Here is a 20,585-nt window from a genome sequence, read left to right on the forward strand (position 1 = left end):
AATTGCAGGCAGAGCTGAAAGGACTGAATAGAGCAGCGGAGGAAGTCCCGCGCTGCCCCTGAGCCGCGCTCGGGCTAGCTCTGCTCTCCCTCTCCGTTTTTGGGCTTTACTACTGACACTTCCATAAAAATCAGAATTCTTAAAATTACACTTAGGCTCACTTAAATTATCTTTTATTATATGAACCTTGGCAGCAACAGAGGCTGTTTCCTGCTTAAGGACCAAAAGATCCTATTGTCAGTCCTGGAACAGAGCTAAAGCTTCTCAATTAAGCAAACATAATATCCTCTGAGTTTGGCCCGAGAGGAAGTTAGAATAACTGATCTATAAAAGGTTCTAAATGTGCTTTAAAATGTCATTACTGAGATAAATCTAGCAGTTTTTGAAGTTCGCTAGTGTTTTATGGCCCTGCCAGTTTATGGCAACATACGGTTTCACGTCGAGAATTCCTCTTCCAAAACAGTAGATGAAGAGACAAAGCCGCAGTAGCGCTGCGGACGGATGGGAGGCTGCGACGCGCTCGGCAGCCGAGCCTTGGCTCCCGGGCTGGGGAAGCCGCTGCGGAGCGCGTCCAGCAAACTGTGTGTTTGTGGCAGAGCTGGAAACCAACTCATGTTGCATGATATAGGGCTGGACTTGTTGAAGTTAGTGGTAAAGCTTCTGTTGGCTGCTCTATGGTGAGATTGGTTCCATAAAGCGTGACTTTTTTTTTTATTTTTATTTTTTTGTCCTCTGCCCCCGACCCCTTGCTGGAAGGACCTCTGACTTGCATTGGTCCTAAATGAGGAGAATTGGCTCCATACTGAGAACTACCGGAAGATCCTCCTTCTAAAATCAGTCTAGGCATACAAAACCTGAATAAACACCACTTAGGTTAATAAAGGTCTTTCCACTGACACTTTGCTGGACTTCGGATCGGTGCATGAAGCAAATTTACTTATGAATTTGTAATCAGTTGTGAAAGATGGAAATTTAATTTCAAAATGCTGATGATTTAATCCTCTGGATCAGCAAATACATTTACGTAAACTGGCACAACTTTGCTCACAGTTCAAAGTAAACAAGAACACAAAAATTGCTGTTATGCCCCAAAGATATAATGTTTACTTAATACAGGGATTTAGACTATGATTTTCTTCAGCTGCCTCCATAGCAATGCGGTGTGGTATCCACAGTAGGAAACCTCATGCCAGCAGCATCTCTGAAATATGCTAAAACAATCTAAATTAGAAAATGTCAACTTCTTGGCTGATGTTCCTTTGGAGTTTCTTTTTTTCCTTTCTTGTGCCTCTATAATTTTATTGGGATGACTAAATCTCTGAACTATGTTAGCAGTAAACAGAACTAATTTACCCCCTGCTTCTTTGAAACAGCTGCTGACAGCTGCACTATAATTCAATCATGGATCTTTGCAGTGCAGTCTGCAAAACATTTTCATATTTTTTTCATATTCTTCTCTGCTGTATTAGGACTGAAGAGACTGCATCAGATACTGATATGTGCCGATTTTGCCCGTGCACAGAGAGTGACGTACCTAAAACAGGGGCGCAAGGTAAGAAAAACTGCCCAGCTGGAAAGCTTCTTTGGATGTAGTCAGAATAACCACACAAATACACAAAGTTGTTGGGATATCTTTTGCAAAGTTGCAATGATTTATTTTGCTAGTTTGTACAAAAGGCTTCTGACAACTGCTCTATGAAAAGAACCAGAAATGTGTATGCATTTTTGCCAACTGTTAATAAATATCTTTTAAATAAGGAAACAAATGTGTTTAGGAGCTGAGAATCATTTTTCCTGGATGTGATTGAAAAGGAATTCAGAGATGGAAATAAATAATTCTTCTGCTTTTGTGACAACTATTTACATAAAAATGTACAAACAGTGAAGCTGATGTCAAGCCTAGCAACAGAAATCCTGTTATTATGTATATAAGGAAAAAAAAAACCCAAAAAACAATCCCCACATAATATTTAATATATGAATCCTATACAGCAGGATACTGTGGTCCCAGTTAAAACTGTAATACACCAATGCAGCGACCATCAACACTGAAACACCCGCAAGAAAAACTAATCCTTGACTACTAAATAGTGGAAATTCAGGGCTGATTAGTTCAACTCTCTAGGCAGCACCTCCACTTCCTTGAGGAGGTTTACGGGAGCTCTGGTGCCTATATGCACGTAAGGTCACAAGACCTTTCCCATCTGTATGATCCCCTTCCCCGCTCTCGATGCGTCGAGGGCGGGCTGAACGGGGCCGCGCGGCCTCGTCTACTGACTCGGGGCAGCGTTGTCTCTTTTGGCTGGGACCGCCGTCGTGGCGCTCGGCTGTGGGCAGCTCTTCGGTCGCGGGCTGAGCCCGGGTGAGGTACGAAAGCCGCGGAGGCATCGCGGTGCCCCGGCCGGCGCTGCAGGGCTCGGGATGTCCTGGCAAAGCCGGGCCACCCGGCCCTGGCCCTCCAGGGGCTGCTCCCAAAGCCGCCCGCGCCACAGCAGGCTGCTCCCGCTAACGGGAAACACCAACTGACTCAAATGACATTAGAGCTAGGCTCTCGGAAACAAGTTTCCAATTTATTTCATAGGCAGCAATTTTTCCCTCTTTCTTTCTTCTTTTTTTTTTTTTTTTTAAATGAGGCATCTGGTCTGGATTTGAACAGTGACTTAGAGGAAGAAGAATAGTGACTGATTTTCAGAATCGTGCAGTTCCCTTCATCGATCTTCTTGCACTAGTTCCCCTCGGAGGAAGGCTCCGGGGCCGGGTCCCCGCGGCGGCTGCGTGGGGTGCCGCGGGGACCCCGTCCGGGGCCGCATCGTGCTCCGGGCCTGCCTCTGGGAGGTTTCTGTTTTTGAAATTTGGAGGTTTAGAGCTAGGTGTGCTGAAGACTTGATGATTTATTGGGCAGAATTTTCTGTTCTCCTCTCCCCAATTAAATTTCTACTGATCCACTTGTGTAACCGCTAAGTATGCCAAACTTTTTAATCCTCTTGTGATTGGTTACTGCTGCTCTGTATTCTTACCACAACAGCTTTAATTACATAAATGAGATATTTGTGTAACCTGTGACTTTAAAAGAAAAGGGGAGGAAAAAAACCTTGAGGGGATGTCTTGCTCCTGGTCCCAGCTAGCTGATGTGGCTCTTTAAAAGGATTTGATTTTTATTTTTTTTTATTTTTTAAGAGCTGAAACTGATAATGCAGCAGGATTTTCATAGAAAATACTGACCCTGGGAACTAAGGCCTCTAGCTGAGGCGGTGCGGTGCTGGGGCAGCTGACGGGACCTTCTGGGCCCGAGCCGCCGCGTTTTCCAAAAAGCGATGGAATTTGTTCTGTCGCTTACTGAAGTCGATGGATGTTCTCCGAACAGGAGCAGGATCTCTAGCTGTCTTTCACACCTCCAAAAGCGTTTAGGATGCCCCAGCTAAATGTCCGGTTTAATCAGTGTTTTCTAATGTTTTGCTGATTTCCTGTTTTAAATTCAGAGCAAGTCTTCACTGGTGCCTAGAGTAACTTTATTTTTCCTGTTGAAAAATTACACCTAAAAGATCTTGTTCTTTGTAATTATTTTCTTCCATTCTTTTGCTTGCAAATTAGGGATCTCTTTGGACTTATTTGTCCTTTGAACTTGAATCAATCCAGATACACTTTTGCTACTGCTGTCTAACACTGGAAGTTGCATATAATCGGTCATTGCTTCTGCTTATGAAATTGAGGTAAACAGAGAGATGGATGTAATAATTCTCTAACAAAATACCTGTTCACTCCAGGTATATTTTGTTCACTTATTTTATTGCAAATAGTGTGGTACAGGAGCTACACATGCTTATTAGTCACACCACATTCTCACCTTGGATAGATTATTATTTCTAATTCACAATGAGCACTGAGTTTGCAATCTTCAGTAAGACTCGTTTGCACATGTATTGTAGGAGCCAATTTTTAAGGCAGATTTGGTTTTGAATGGTTTCTCTGGCTTGTTTCCGTTTACAAGCTCATTGTCTATAATAAACTAAAACAAAATGTGTTCAGATGCCACTTAGATCCAGAAACTGTTCCATTGTCTGAACCTTCAGAAACCGGGTCCTAAAAACTGCTTGGGAGTTTTTAAGTCCACTGCTGGAGTTCTAACCTTTTTTCCCCTTCCCCACCTATCCATACAAAAAAACCATTCTTTACAAATAACTTTTTTTTTCCTTTTCTGCAAATCTAATGACAGCCACATGCTCGTACCACCATGTTCCTGTATTTTTTTAAGATAACATTGGAGCTGTCATCAAAATAGAGCACTGAGATGGCATTGAGTTGTGTAGGAGCACAGCAGGGTTTCGGCACAGTCTCCGGGTTTATAAAGTGAACCTAGGGAGGGAAAGTAGAGGCACGTTAAGATTTACCTTTCCCTTCTCCTCCCCCATGTTTTTCTTTCCTGTCTCTCCCAAGCGCTCACGCCAACATGTTTCGAGCACCTGGCTTCGCGCACCAGCGTCTTGAGCTGTCGCCTGCGTGTACCGCGGCCGACGCGCGCGCGCACCCAGCTCGCATCTGCTTGGAAATCTTTCAGTGAAGCAGGTTTTCATTAGGAAATTCCCATTTGTCACAACAGTCAGCGTTTTGCAGCAGTGTACCAGTTACGATAAACTCTGCATGAGGTGCAGGCGAGCCTTTGTGTGAAACCCTGCCCGAGCGCGGAGCTGGGGCTCTGTTCCTGCAGCAGGGCGGCTGGCAGCGCCCGCAACCCCTGCGGGAGCCGGCCGCTCCGGGGCTCCCGCGCTCCCTGCTGCGGAGAGGGAAAAACTAAGTTTAAAAACAAAACAAAAAACAAAACTCAGGAGAAAAACATGCAGAAATTTCTTCTCTTGGAAACATCAGCATTTCTAGCTTCCCTAACGCTTTTTGCAATGTCACTGCACAGGCACAAGAAAGCGCCTGATGCAAAATAGGGTGGAGATGAAAACGTGGAGGAGCCCAAACTGCGCAGAGGAAACTGGGCCTTTGCACCCTGCTCTGTTTCACAAGATAAATATGCCCGTGGAGCAGCTGGGCTGTGAAACACAGAGCCTCGCCGACCCCTCCTCAGTCTGCCCCAAATCTGCTTTTGGCAGCAGCACACAGGAGATTCTTGCAGAGTTTTTCCAAGCGATGCTGATTCTGGATCTCACATCCTGCTTTTTCCTTCCTATGCACTGGGACTATACCGTTAAAATGTGTATCGCAGGGCCCCTTGAAACTAGAGAGAGCATGTCAACGCTTGCAGCAAAGACAGGGTAATTCCTAGCCAACTATTAATTCAGGCCACTTGGCTAGACATGTTTAGCCAGATGCTGCAGGCATCCTAATGAGCTAATGCAGAGCTTCCTCTTCTCATTAGCTTAGGGAACTTTTTTTTTGCACAAATCACAAATAACTCTATATTACAAGTTAAATTGCACCTACCAGTGTCTGTACAATGGCATGATTTGTAGCATTCATGTATGAATTCAACGGGAAAGCACATTCTCCTTCACAGTAATACGCAGCGTAGCCTTCTGGAGCGATGATCCAGTCCTTGATTAAATTGAAGATATGTTAGATTGTGGAGGAAGATATTAAATATTGCACAGTGAAATGAGAACGTGAACAGCATATAAATCCTTCAATTCATATGTCTGCATACAGTTACAGTAAGCTGAAAAATAAAAATCTGGTAAGCTGGCCTTTCTAATGTTGCCCTGGAGGAACCTGTCCTGCTCTGCAAACATGCCCACAGAGCAGCTGAGCCTTAGGGTTTAGTTTTATCAGCCGTTCAACAGCATCCTCCTGGCTGCCCACAAGGATCCCTTCATCCCTTACTGAAAGGCAGGTAACAAGCTTTCAGAAATGAAAATCTCTTCAGTCGGGCCTAGAAGAACGGACAGATGAAAGTGAAGAGCAGTAAGTGCACTCACAGCTGCCCAAGGAAATTCCGGTGGCTGCAGTTCCTTACTTGCCTAAGCATGTCGCGCTCTCAGCCAGGCCCACACTAACGTTGCAATACCCTAACTTTGCAGAACCGCTTGTTAAGTATGCTGAAGGCAAAATGCATTCTTTTTCCCCCAAGGATCTAAATCTAGTCTTTGGTATCGCTAGCAGCCTGACAAAGGTTTGCAAAGGCCCCCCCAGCTCAGGCAGAGGTCACACGCAGCCCTTACCTGCCACCCCAGGTCCCTGAAGCTGACGTAGAGCTCGTGCTTCTTGCAGGCTTGCCTCTGGTCGCTGCTGCTGTTCTCTGCACGGGCAGGAGAGAGGCATGGTGAGGCCCTGCCGCGCGCCATTGCACGGGGCAGGGCGGAGAGGACTTGTCCTTTTTTTTTCTTCTTTTTTCTTTTTTTCTTTTAATGTTTCAGTTGGAAAATAATGGCTGGGTTCAATTCATATTAAAAAAAACCCTCTGGCTTCTTGTGCAAAGCCTAGGAAGGCCTGAGAAGCTCCCTCCTTTTTTTTTTCCTTTTCTTTTTTTTTTTTCCCCTGGGCTTCCTCTAACCCATGTTGGCCAAACCCACATCTCTCTGATTATTACCTACTGTATAAAAGGAGAACCTGTGAGAAGAGCGATAGGGAAAAGCCTCCTTTCTTTATTTTCTACGTTCCTAACTGTCTTTGATGCATGTGCGTTACGTGGGAGGCTCGCACCTTCAGGCTCATAAAAGCAATGTTGTGACATCAAAATAACGTGCAATGTGTTGTCCTGTGCAGTGCAGCTAAATCTAGACCACAGGCTTCTTGCAACGGGTGGCAAATCCTCCATGGAGGTGCCAAAGAATAAAGGACGGGCCTGAAGCACAGGTTTGAGTAACTATGACTAGTGCTGTAGTTTTAAAGTTGCTTCCGTACTTGACGTATTGCCCGAGTTGAGGACTTGAGCAGAAGTACTGGAGAATATTTTTTCAACTCTTGCTCTTGGAAACAAAATCAAGGTGGGGTCCATGCATGACACTCTTCACACGGACTTTTCTAACCTACTCACAGATGTAATAATTATTTTTTTTTTTAAATCTGCTAACCATCCCTTAAAGAGTCAATTGATATATAAATAGATGATAAAAAAATGTGCTTGAATTGCAGCCCATCTATGTTTGGGGAACAGGAAAACCGCTGGGAAAACACTCAGAGGCTGCAGGGGTTTGGGTAAGATGTGCGGAAATACATACGTGCGGGCATCCCCAGGGCCACAGAAAGAGTCGCTAGTCCTAGGGCAGCGATGACCGGCTTAAATATACAGAATCCGCAACAAAACTGAGAGGAGCCAGTTCTGCCGCAGCCTTGCAGGTGGCGACCCCGGGCGAAGGGGGGCTGCACGGGGAGACCTCGTGCCCTGACAGCCCGTGTCCGGCCGGGAGCTCGTGGCCGCGGAGCAGCAGAAGGGCAGAGGAGCCGGGGCCGCGCGGCTGCGGCGCTCGCTGTAGCCCGGCTGCCTAGCGCGCTTCACCCGCAGCGGGCTGCCGCGTTGCATCAAGGCTTAAAGAAAGCCGAGGAGGGTGTTTTGCACGGATGGGAGGCCCGTTTGCTCAACCCAAGTGCTTAAGCCTGTGGAAAACGTTGGCCGTGCCCGATTCTGATGGATTTTGCACCCGGGAACACCGCTGCCGTCCGTGGGGTGAGTCCTGCCCCGTGCTTCACGTGGGCAAGGTCAGCAAAGGCCCCTTATTTTGAGGTATCTCAGAATTAGGCCGCGTTTCTATTTTAAATGCCTGATAAGAGCTTTCTTCCATATTAGGAAGTGCAGCTCCCCCCCCAGAATAGCTGTGGTCATGCTGAGCAAAGAAGGGATTTTCCTCTTCCGTGAAAACTTTTGTGATTTCTAAAGTTTGGAAAGCGGGGGAGGAGATAAACTTAAAATCACAAACTCTGAAAATCTACAGCATTTTGATTCTGAGCAAATGAAATAGTTCATTATAGGAAACCAAGTACCAAATGATCAAAAATAATTCTTATCAGAAGTTATTTCAAGTGAGGAAGTGTTCAGATGGCTTATTTGTTTTAACTGAATTAGGAAATTCCTCAGTTTAACGCTGTTTTAAAGAAACACCTTTTTTTCTTTTTTTTTTTTTTTTAATCCCCTCCCTGGAATAATCCCTAATCGCAAACAGTTTCAAATCAGGAACAGAGAAAACAGGTGCTAGACCAAAAAGACGACAGGAGACTAGAGGAGAGACTGTTCCCACGCGGCATTAAGCGCAGGGGAGATTTGTCCCCTCACCTGAAGTCGTGCCTGGGCGAACCACACTGACCTGCCATGTTGGAGACCCGGAAAGCTTCCTGGTTCTTTGGCGTTTTCGATCGATTCTGGCTCCGCTGCTTGCCGCCGGTGGAGCGGACGCTGCGGAGATGAACCTCCGTGGCTTTGAAGAACGCGACCGTGAAGGGCTGCTTGTTCTGCGGGCCGTGCCTCCCGATGAGACCGGCCAGTTTGGGATTGATGCTTTGTCCTTAGCAACAGAAGGGACTGATGAGAGGGACTGCAGCAGCTTTGCGCCTTCACCGAGCGTAGTAACGGCAGCAAGAAACCTAGCTCACGTGCCTGGTTCCTCGCACTGACCGACTGCGGGGCTGCACCGAGCCGACGAAGCTGCTCCTGACAAGAGCAGCTCAGCACAGCTAACTTCAGTTTATATCTGTGTGTAAAAGTTACATAAAATACTCCTACGTATTATTTTACCCTAAATCCGCTTAGCATTAGCCTTTCCTGCATTCTTTAGCAGGGTTTCTTTAAGTTCACCAGCCTATAATTTGAAGTGATCCTATAAAAGGAACCATAAAACTCAGCCCATAGGAACACTAAATTCCCACTAGAAGGTTATTAACTTAAAATAAAAATGCCTTGTACGAAATGTCGACAGAGTTTCAGATATACTGTAGCTGGAAGAAACAAATAGTTCAGCTTTTCAGAAACGTTTTGTTTATTACTGTATCTTTCATACTCGACACTACTGTATCTGACAACCTCGTTGCGAATACGTTGATTAGCGTTCACACTCCTTTCATACTGTGGGGTTTCTTTTTTTTGGTAAAACATGAATGAGTGGTTTCTCTGTAGAAAGAAAGCCATTATTTGTGAAAGATAAGGTAAATGTCACATTTCTCCCCGTTCTGTACCGCAGGGTGGCTGGGTGCTGTTGAGAAGTGGAGGGTGATACCTGGAATTGCTCTGCTCTAAGCTACTGAGTCCTGGTGTTAAGTCAAAGTTATGTTCATGGCTTTTGGGCTCCTTCTGCTAAGAGCTGGTGATTGTCAGCCACCAATCAAATAAGCCCAAGAACAGCCGATACGTTCTTCGCAGAGGCCCAAAGGGCCGGCTCGGAGCAGGGAAGCAGGTGAGGGGCTCTATAGCCCAGCAAAAATTTGGCCAAAGAGTTTGTGTTTTACACCTTGTGGCTGCCCCCACAAAGTGCTTAAGCAAGCGGCTAATGCTAAATACGTGTAGTTCCACTTGCGCCCGTGCTCTCGTTTTCTGAAAGCCAAAGGAGTTAAACTCCATCAATGCTGTAGCTGTGGCTTTTTCCTGCTCCTTCAAAGAAATCTTTCCACTGCCTGAAGCTGTTTAAATTAATGAGGATATCTGTGACTATGTTTTTTCCAGTGTAAATTATTTTACCTTTGCCATGGCTCTAGAGAGTAGGTCAGCAGCATGCAGAGAGGGGACCCACCTTTACACTGGTATGTTTAACGCATTTGCATTAGCGTAGCAACAAGTAGAATTTGGCCAACAATTTCCGAATTTAACGTGTTCAAGACCAGAATGGTGGAAAAAGGTATGGAACACGCTCTGTGAGAAGTAGCGTGTTTCTTGTTAACGAAAATGGGAGAAATCCACTCTTTGCTTCAAACTTTCCTGTACATCCAGAAAGCAAGATCAGACATGAAGATGTACGTTAGTCCTCGTCAGACATAAACGTCTCCCAAAAGAACTAATGCTGCGCTCTTGAACCAGAGGGCTCGGCTTTATCTGCTCCTACGAAGCTACTTCTGTAATACCATCAAAAACAGGATCTCAGATAAACTAAGTAAAGCTAAACGGCCAGTTGTTGTTCGTCTGCGCTGCTGCAGAGCAAGGCGCTGGGCTGAGAGCTCGCCGCAGGCGAGTGAGTCATTCGACTGTTTCTTTTGCCTGTTGCTTGAGCTTCTCTGACTGTCTGCAAGTAAACAAATACCCTGTGATTCCACCCTGGCTATGCATGCTGATAGACTTATCTGGCATGATTATAAGGAAATATAAAGATCAGTTTAATTAACTTCTTTTGTGTCCTTTTGTCTGTACAATGCTCATGAGTTCGTAATGTTTTATACAGCTTGCATTGGCTTCGTGGTTAGAGATTTCTACATGTAACAAGCGATGCAGAATATAAAACCGGAAAAACTTGAAAGATTTTTCTAATTCATTATTCATTTTAAAGTTAGTTTTATATCACTGAAAGTTTGTATGCCCAAGCATATAGTGTTGCACCAAAGTCCTCTTGTGTTTGCAGACACATGATTTTCATATGAAGTCTGGGTGTAATAGCAGCATTCTTGTTAGAGCACAGTTGCTCTAAATCCAAAACAAAACGTAGAGAGCAAGGAAGGACATGTCCTTGCCATTCAAAATGAAAAGAAAAATCTGTATGTTTGGTGGAGAAATGGGAGCACAAAGGTGTGCTGCCAGGGAACGCTGTTAAAGCAGACAAGCCGCTGGGTTCACTTTTTAAAGGTGGTAGTTGGCTTTTCTAATTTTCCTAACAGGTTGATTTAAATATTTTGTTACTCTATTTTGAGGAAAAAAGCAGGTTACTTTTTACACAATTTCAAACATGCTTATGACCTCAGCTAGCTTTTTCAGAAGCGTAAACAGGAATTAGATGCCTAATTTTCACTGACTCAAATAATAGATATGAATTCGTTTATCATTGGAGCTGAGCATTTCTGCTTTTGCAAAGGGGTCTCTGCAACAGATCTCGTTGTATGTTGTTAAGGGTCCGTTTCTGCCTCTCAGGCAGAACAGAGAGAGTTGAGTTACCGTAACTGTGCTGTGGCCGCAGCTTTTCCTTGCACGCAGGATTCTGAAAGGTCTGGACTGAAATCTGTGCCACATTCACAAATCAGCATTTCAGATTAAATATCGAGAAAAATAGCAAAAGTACACAGGCAGCTTGCATACGCGCAAAGCATAGGCTGTGTCCGTGAAGACACATGTTGTGTGCAACTAAAGGCAAGCATGTTCATGACCATGAGTCTGCGTGGGGAAAGTTAGCTTCAAAATCTGAACCTCGGAGCTCTGGAAGTCAAGAGGGACTTCACCTTCGGTGCAGTAACATACTGCCAGCTGCAACGACAGCGTGTGTTTTCTTCTGAAAGACTTGGTGTTAATCACGGCTAGAAACAGCACGTTAGGCTGTTTCACGGTTTCCTTACTGCTGGTACTGTGACCTTTCCTGTTGTTTTTTGCCTTGCGTCCAGGAACGCAGCACCCTTATTTGAAAAATCCTCTGTAAATCTCTGGTGTTCAGTTATTTATATTAACATCATAATTTCATGAAATTCTCTTACACTTTGTGCAGTCATAATGCTTGGTTTAATACCTGTTTCTCTCTCATCAGCTCCCTGTCTAGAAAAATATTTCTAGACAGACTATTAAGCACAAAGACTTTCCAGAATTATGGAAAGACAAATAGTGTTATTTTGTCTCATAATGCATGATGCAGCTTTTGTACTGTCACCAATATTGTTGGGCCATTTGAGCAGATATTTCCTGTATTTCCTCCATTTTTGAAGATTCAAACAAACTATGGACAGTGACTGAAAATAATGTCCCAGCCAAATTAAGTAAAAAACACAGGAACTGCTAATGTTAAGTACGTGGACATTGACTTGTATAGTTAATAAGTAAGCGTGAGATATAGTCAATAAGTACATAAGGGTGCAAGTGTGAGGGACTTATTATCCTGCTCCAAATTCCAGCTACTAAGTATGGGTACTGTAGAAATGCAGCAAGGCTGAAATATACTTAATAAAGGTAAAGGTGGATTTTGAGGGGAGAAGGTTTTAAATACAGAATTTTTGGGCTACTCTGACGGATGCCTGGAGCGGCTTGTGCAGGATGTCTGGAAAAGAAACCCTCTGGGAAGCACAACGTCCGCTCGAGCTGTGGCCAAGCAAACATGAGCAGGAGTGCGCTGACAGGGACTGTAGGGTGATGTTTCACGAACTTTGTAAACCAGTCTGAAGTGTCAAAGCATTTATTTTAATGTCCTACCTGATGCCAGAATCAGAGATGGAGTAACCAAGAGTCACAATGAGGAGAAAGGTGGGGTTTTGGATTTTTTCTTTTTCTGGCAGTGTTGGCTTATACTAGCTTTAAAATATTCATGAAACTAGTCTTTGGAAACTGCATGTTAAAAATTTCTTTATCGGCAAAGATTTTTGGGGGGGTTATCTAGTGGTTTCCGCCTTCATGATGAGAAAATTGACGCTTTCTCTAAAACCACTGGGTAAGGATTGGGGAAGACAGAGCAAGACAGAACGATAAAGAGGCTTTAGCAGTACCAGAGTGAGTGTGACGCTGTAGTATCTATAATGCTTAGAGATATTAAGCTTAAATCATCTTTCAGCTATTGCTTTTCTGCAGACTCTGGGCTGGGCCTTGGTGGTTTTCCTATATGTGAACTCAGAATTGAATGGATGTGACGTGGCTGTGGACATGACCTATGCACATCCAAGTATTTCCTTTAAGAGGCAACGTGGAAACGGAAAACAAGGATAAGTGTTTGAAAACGGGTTAAGTTTGTCTTGGCTGTTAATTTGTCTAACTGTTTTGGCCTTAAGAGTTAAGATTAACTTGTAAATCAGGTTGCATTTGAATCTGTATGCAAAGATGGCATCTGTCATTGCAGTGGGGACTCAAATTTCCAGGATGAAGTCTACTCCGAATCTGTGTTTGGGCTCCTGCGTTCATTGATCATTCGTAAAGGGCAGGTTAAAACAACTCGGAGAGCTTCAGCTCTCAGGGCACAGATCTCATATGTGCAAAATCAGCCCTTCATGTCAATGACTCTCCTTTATTTGCCTGTTTCAAAACAGCTTTGCACAGTCTTTATGCAAATACTACTGAACTGGAATCATTCAGAGTTGTGTATAAAAACCAATAGCAAGTTGTATCACAGATGTCTATCTGCAGAACGAAAGTATGTCCTCAGATAACTATAGCCAGGTTATTAGCAACAGGTTCTAGCTGGGTTTTTGTTTAACCCCTCCTGTGTGGCAGCCAGGCGTTTCCAGAGAGGGGCTTGGGACGCCTTTTACGTCCCCGAGCATGCAGAGTGCTTTGGTTCGCTTGCACAAGGCTCCAAGTGAGCAGCAGGGATCTCAACTTTAAGGTAAAGTAATGAGACTCCTTAAGACCTGGTTAGGAAAACGTTCACCCTAATTCTAAATGCGTCCCTTTTGCAGCTGTTTCAGAACCACATCTTCCCACCCGTTTCCAACTGTCACAGGCCTATATCATGAGCGTGCTGCAGAACCTGGAGTTTGGGTCAGGCGTGACTTTACTAATCATTTCTGCTGCTACAGAGAAAATAAAAAATGGTTCTTGGCAGTTTTCTGCGTTTGAAGGGATTTCTGTGCCAACTGACGCTAGCTTTTGACATCACTTGGCCTTGTTTTCTTATACACAGCAATTTTTTTTCCTCTCTCCTTGATGGGAATTGTCTCGGTCAGAAAAAAACAAACTGGTGGTTGCAAGCAGTATGGCAAGAGAAGTACAAAAGGGATTCCGCTATGCCTTTTTCCCCTAAAACACACCTCGCAGTTTGGATGGATTTGGATGCTTGTAATTGCCCAGTAGGAAATGTTATTGCAAAAACAGCTCAAACAGTTTCTTATGCAGCAGCATAAGCATGGGAGAGTGAAAAAGAGCTGCCTGGGAGCTTTCAGGATTTCAGATGAAGTCCGCTAACCTTACGCGCAATTAGCCAACAGCGTATGCGCACCTTGACAACGATGTGTACTAACACTGACATGACTGAATACCAATCTGTTAAAGCATTTAAGTATATCCTTAACCTGAAATAGATCTACAGATCTACTTTGTAATTTACTTTTTATTTGCATCTTAAGCAGTCAGGAAAAACATCCTGAAGAAACTCTCTTCAAAGGGAATGCACTGAGTGCATTAAGGCTAGCCCTGGATGGAAACTTCTGCCTGAACTGGAGACTCATTGATGGATGCTGTTTTCTGACACTCACCATCTATGCTTTCCACGGAGAGCTGCAGGCCGAGGTTGTGCTGTGGATTCACCACCCAGTGATTACTGGTTGCAGTAATATCAAACACGAGCCAGCCTTCTTCTGCAGCCCAGATCGTTCGAGAGTCAAGCAGGAACAAATCTGAATCCCTGAAAAAAAAAGGAAACATAATTCTCAGTTATCTGGATTTTCCATTGGAGTCTCTGTGGACATTCACGTGCATGCTTTAAGCAACACGCTTGGTAGGCCGTTTCAGTAATACACAAACGGTGCCAAGGCTGTACTGGCACACTTTCCTATCTCTTCACCTTCATTTGATGTTCTTTTTTTTCTCTTTAGAAAAGGGAGGATGAGTTGAAGCAGAGTTGAAGCGGTTTTGGGTTACTTTGGTATTACAGTTAACCTTAGAGCTGCTGCTGGAAAAAAAAAAAAAAAGCTTGCCAGGCATAGATTTGCAAAATTATTGTTTGCATATGCAAGCTTAGTAATTGGGCCGACGATGCTGCTCATTATCCTTTTCACACATAATTTCCTGACTTCTATGCATAATTGTAGCACTGGTGCAAGCCAGCTGGAACACTGTTGTGCATATATATTGACATACATAATGTTTTTAAAATTTGTTCAGCTGAGGTTACAGATAATTGATTGAGGCAATAACCCTCTGCACAGTTACAGGTCAGCATTACTTTGGGCGGCAATTTCCTTTCAATTCGTTGCTTAAATTTTTAATAGATCACTGTTGGATTATTCTGGTTCAAGAACTGAAATCAGAAACTGAGGATGATCAGAAACAGAGAGGATTTCACGCGTTTAAGAAGAGAAGGGTGAAATCATTTTGGACTTGCAAAAAGTTTACCAGCAAATTTCTGTAAACCAAAAATTTGAGAAAAAACAGGTGCTGTAAAGGAAGCAATCTTTCTTCAAAAATGAAGAAAGAGATAAAATTTGGATGGAAAATAACAACAAAATTGGATAACGGTGCACTTGTCTTTATAAGAAGCAACTTTACAAGAAGAACAAAGAAACGCTGTGGAAGTGTCTAGACAAGAACTGCTTTGGTATTTTGAGTGTGCAACTATGACAACTTGTTTAAGTGTAAATTTTTATTTTTTTGAATGAAGAAATCTCTTTGGAAAACCCTTTAATCGCGTTCTCAAAGCTTAAGGCAGGCCTTATTAATTTTGTCACTATTGATTTGCCAGTGCAAATTTAACTTAATTTACTCAGGGCCTCTTATCTGCAGAAGATAGCAGCTGATAGAGTGCTGCTGGCACAGAGCCTATTACATCCCAGACTTCAGTGACTCTCGACGCTGTGAGACACCAAGAAATTAGAGACTTTTGTCCCGTACAACTGACTCAAAACAGAAATGGAGTTTTATTGCACTGTTTTCACTGCGTAGCTTTCCTCCCGACTTCTGTGGGCCAGGACTTTCCTCCGCGAGCGAATACATGTCACCACCTCTGACTGCACTAGCTGACCCGAAATTAGACTTCTGCGGTTAGTTCCTGCAGAGCATGTGGCCGCGTGGCCGCACACACGTGACAGTGGCGTTCTGTAGGCCCCTCACAAATGCGCGATATTATTAACCTTTGCATGCAATAAGGCTTAATATATATCTGCAGATGTTGCTGAGGGTGCAATTAGTGCTGCTGATTGTAGCCTGAGGGGAAGGGGTGGCGGCAGAAAGAGGAGGCAAGGCCGGCCGCCGTCGCGCGCCGTCGCCCTCCGCTCGGCGCTTCCACGCCGGGGAAGGCACAGATGAGGGAGTTTTGCCGCGTGGCTGGCTTGCTTTCAGGAAGGGGAAAAAAAAAAAAAAGGAAGAAAAAGGTTTGGTTTGTGGGAGAAGCGCTACATCAGCACTGACCTTGCGATGCTTTCTTGCCGGCAGAGAGGGGGTCAGCGGGGAGCGCTTGGGCAGCGTGTTTCGGCAGCGGAGCCGGGAGGCCGAGCAAAGAGCCGGGGCGCGGGCGACGGCGAGAGGCTCCGCGCGGGTGCCCGGCCTCGCGCTCGGGAGCTCGGTGGGCGCCGCGGGCTGGACGCCTCGCCGAGGCGCCGCAGCCAGCCGCAGATGCACGGCGCCGCGAACGGCCCGCGGACAAACCGCTTGCGGGAACGCCAGATGCTCGAGCCCCGAACGGGGGGCGGATTTGCTGGGGGTTCGTCCCCACCCGAAAGCAGTGGCCGCGTTCCCACAAGGCTCGAGGCAGCCCCGCGGGCACCTCCCTCCCTCCCTTCCCCGGTTTACAGCACGCTGAACAAAACGCATCCCCCTGGGGTCAAGGACGAGGGAGTAGGACGCTATTGGCCCATTCCAGTGGCTGAGTCCAAGTTTCCAGAAGTAACAGATTTTTGTATGAACATACTGCATCATTTAAGCAGGCCCCCTGGCTGGAACTCATGATTCACACAAGGTTTAGTTCATAGCGACTTGGCTTGCTTGGTTTTAATTCCCTGCAGTTTGCAGGTTGAAGATAATAGCAATAATGATAACTTTTTTTTTTTTAAGCTACTGCTCTACTGCAATATTATTACTCAGAAAAACCAGCCTTTAAATTTCCCATGCTGACGTGACGCAATCAGGGTAACCAGACAACATGACGCATCAAGAACCAGGGTGAGTCAGCCCGGGATATTGTATAATGCGTTTGTTTTCCTGTAGTTACAGCAATGTGCAAACAATAGGCCTGGAGGGGAAGCCCTAAGTGCCAGAGATCAAAAGGACCCACTGAAGGGAAACATCTTCCCACACGCACTCGGAGCGCTTGGACCCAAAAAGGCCTTGTGTCCGATGCTCTCGGGAGACGCTCGCTGCGATAACGGATTGGCGCGCTCCGCTGCGGCCCGCTGCCGGTGGCCAGGGATGGGAGGCAAGGCTCGACGGGGGCTGCAGGCAGAGCGCTCACCGCTCCTGAGGTTATGGTGCCTGCTCCAACCAAGGGAAACCTCCCATTCTTTTATGAAGAACAGCCTCCCTTTTTAAATGAAAGGCCCTGCTCCTGAAAGATGTTTGGAAAACAGCATTAAATCACTAGCTAGTGGACAGCGATCCCTTTAGATATCGTTAGTGGACAAGTCATAGTAAATAAGGCAGAGAAATGCTATTCTGCTTAGCCTTAAACAAAATTTCTTCTGAGAGCTCCTGTCCAATGAGTTGTTATTATGAGTTAGTATTAATTAAGTCTAACTAATATGACTGTTTGGGGGTTTAGATGGAATAAAGGTCTAAGCACAAAGAGAAAACATTTCCAGTGCACATCAACAGGTTTTATCCATCCTGCCTATCCTGGCTATTATACCATGTTTTCCTAAAATCTCACCTGCTAGTGCCTTGTCTATGAGCTGTGCCCCTATTTAGAGCATTTCTGAAGCAATGTGAACAACAGCTCTACATTTGGGAGGCAGAAAAGCACTTTGGCTTGATGGCACTGGGTTCAGTTCCTTCGCTGGAGAACTTCAGAACTTCCGACAAACTCTACTGAATCTCCCACCAGGCTGAGAAATAGGGAAAAGAACCTTATCCTCATTTTACAGAAAATTACATTGGGACATGGAAATGTTAACGTCTAGATTAGAATTACATAAATGACGAAATCTGGATCCAGACCACAAGTACGTTTTGTTGAGACCACATCAAAATGGCTCAGTGTTCAAAGCACTTACATCAGTGGGAGCGTCAAAGCTTTTAGCACTGATAAAACTCGGGGCCTTCAGCTCAGCTTTCAGAAGCATCTGGCTGTCAATGCAGGCCTAATCTGAGGACAGCAGGTTGGCACTTCTCAAACACTAATCGCTTCAGCGGCCTCTGATGCTGGACACCAGGAAAGAGAGACACTTCCCACTGGAAAGCACTCCCGAAAATGTGTCGGAAGGTCATATAATTGCTAAGTGGTCTACAAAATTTCCTTAGTAAACTCTGTGTTTTCTGGATTCCAGGTCGAATAACAAGTACCGCAAAGTGAGGGCAGCTTGATGGAAGGGTTGCGTGAGAGATTGTCTGTCTGGAAAGTGGCTAGAGCTCCGGAGATGCAACTCCAGAAGGGCTGTGCGTGGCCTGTGGCGCTGCATGTGTGGAGAAAGAAAGGGACTCACAGGTGATTAGTGGATGAGAAAAAGAGAAGACTGGGAAAAGTGGAGATATAAGCAGAGACAAAATATGAGAAAGAAAGGGAAAAATGCCATGAAGGGAAAGAGAAAGTGGGCAAGGGAGCTGTGATTAGAGACAAAGATGAGAAAACGAAGTGCAATGATAAAAGTATGACAAAAGCAAGGGATGTAAGAAAAGAAGTGTGTAAAGGTTAGAAATCCTATTCTGTTCACATGTGGGTACATTCCTTTGAAGTATTCATGCAGAACCCCATTCCTGTACTCTGCCAAGAAACTCGGGCAGTTCAGTGAGCTGTTTTTGAAAGCAGCTAGCTAGGCAGGTGATTCTCCTGGGCATCCATAAACAAGTGCCGTTTCCTGGACACAAGCAGGGTTGCAGCCCCAGTAATTGTAAGATAAGAGACAGGAGCAGCAATCATGAAACTTCATGAAAAGAGCAGGTATGGGGTCTTTTGCTTTTTTGTTTTTTTGTTTTGTTTTTTGCCTTTAGGATACACTTTGGTCATGTCTTTCTAGTTTATCTCATCCGTCATAAATGCTAAAAGCATATTGGACAATTAAAAGTGCAGTATCTCACCTAATCGCCCACCTTAATGAATTAGGGCATGAAGAACATAGACTAGCAAGAGAGACTCAGTGCAAAAATGAGAGTTGGCAATCCAGCAGCAGCAAGACAGAACAGTAGATGAAGCTCTACAACTCTAAACTCTAATGCTGTAAAGCCTATACTGATATAGGGTAGCCTTTTACCAAAAAGCACCTGCTTTTGCTTGTTTTCTTCACTTGCCTTTCCCATTCCCCTCTTCAGCCCTGTTCACTTCCAGCTGCTGTTTGACGAGTGGTAGTAAACACTAATGAGCATTTCCAAACAGAATAAAAATGAATGGGAAGGGCAATAGGCAGCAGGAGAGAAGATGAATCTCTCAGCAACTTTCATTACTTTGCAAGATGAGTGGCTTCCTGTAACACGCTGACTTTCCATGTTGCTAGCATACTTGGTGCCCTGATGACTTCCAAAGCTGGTGCCAATGGGTACAGCTGTCCACTGCATGTGCTGGGGGCATCTGCTCAGCCCAAAAAGCACACTGTGTCTGTCCGAGTACTGCAGCATGGCAACTGTCTAATCTCTACTTGATAGTTTGAGGAATTATGGATATAGTGGTATCTTAAATATTAACTGTGCTGTGATACCTTGCAACAGAATTCAAATTCCTTTGCAAATATGGGACAAGCCTCCCACTTCCGTACTGAAGTGGGAAACATTTGGGACACAGATATATTAAATGTTTTATTGACTCAGCGTGTAAACCACAGCCATGACATCAGGAGCATAATCCCATCCTCTTGCCTGGTATTCTAACCTTCAAGGAGCTGCTTGGGTCACAGGCATGGTGCAAACTGACAAATTTAATAACAGGCAGCTCAAGGACTCAAGCTGGGGAAACGCTGACGGACAGGACTAGCAATTCACGTCCCGGTCAGAGCACATGGGAGAGAAGGCAGAAAGGGCATCCCTGGAGAGGGAGAGGAGATCTGGGGTTGGAAGACATCTGCTTGCATTAAAAAAAAAAAAAGAAAAAAAAGAAAAAAAAAGCAGCAGCATCCAGATTCCAGTTTGCTTGGTGTAATTGCTTATAGTCAGCTGCAGCTGTCCAAAGACAAGCTTAGGAAAATATTTTTCAGACTTTCCTACTTTGAGAGGGCCCCAGGATCTCCCTGGGCCTCTCCGTGGCACGTTTGCAACACCCTCTGTACACAGACCTGTGGCGGCCCTCCTCCCATACCTTCCCTGCCCTGGGCGCCTCGGGATCCTTCCTCTCCCTCCCCACTGATAAAAATCCTTCCCAAGCTCCTGGGAGGAGGCACTGCCAGCTCAGCTGAACATGGGGTTTTCTCCGGGTGAAGGGATGGCAACGACAGGGGATACACTTTGCTGCAGATGGTTTCCAAGGACTGTTCTGAAAACTGGCTGTGATGGTAGTGAAACAGATCTGGGTAAATTCTGTTGAATCTTGGGATACATTAAATTGACTTTAAAATCTCAGCAGATCCGTATTCTGTCTTGTCTATTCCTAGTAGTCATGGGCCCTTTTCTATGCAGTGTTTGAGAAGGGTAAGACCTAGGCATCAAAGACTGATTAAATCTGGCAATGGAGGGTTTACTACAACAACATGCAACATGTTTCCTAAATGTGAAGCTTCTTATAAAAGTGGTGCTGAGAGAAATGAGATTTTGTACGCATCTCTAA

At 44.9% G+C, this 20,585-nt stretch overlaps 1 protein-coding gene across 2 annotated transcripts in view; it reads right to left on the bottom strand.

The window, feature by feature from the left end:
• Positions 1-1,631: 1,631 nt before the first annotated feature.
• The window catches only part of BMP7 (bone morphogenetic protein 7), a 49,360-nt gene continuing 30,406 nt past the window's right edge, over positions 1,632-20,585 (bottom strand). For both annotated transcript variants that reach the window (XM_068912216.1, XM_068912215.1), the window contains 5 exons: positions 14,227-14,375; positions 8,241-8,438; positions 6,162-6,238; positions 5,428-5,538; positions 1,632-4,353 (listed from right to left, as the gene is read on the bottom strand). In XM_068912216.1, the coding sequence (XP_068768317.1) occupies positions 4,204-4,353; positions 5,428-5,538; positions 6,162-6,238; positions 8,241-8,438; positions 14,227-14,375 (685 nt within the window). In that variant the 3' untranslated portion in view covers positions 1,632-4,203. The remainder of the gene's footprint in view (positions 4,354-5,427; positions 5,539-6,161; positions 6,239-8,240; positions 8,439-14,226; positions 14,376-20,585) is intronic.

This window comes from Struthio camelus, chromosome 18, assembly GCF_040807025.1.
Source record: "Struthio camelus isolate bStrCam1 chromosome 18, bStrCam1.hap1, whole genome shotgun sequence".
Taxonomy (NCBI): domain Eukaryota; kingdom Metazoa; phylum Chordata; class Aves; order Struthioniformes; family Struthionidae; genus Struthio; species Struthio camelus.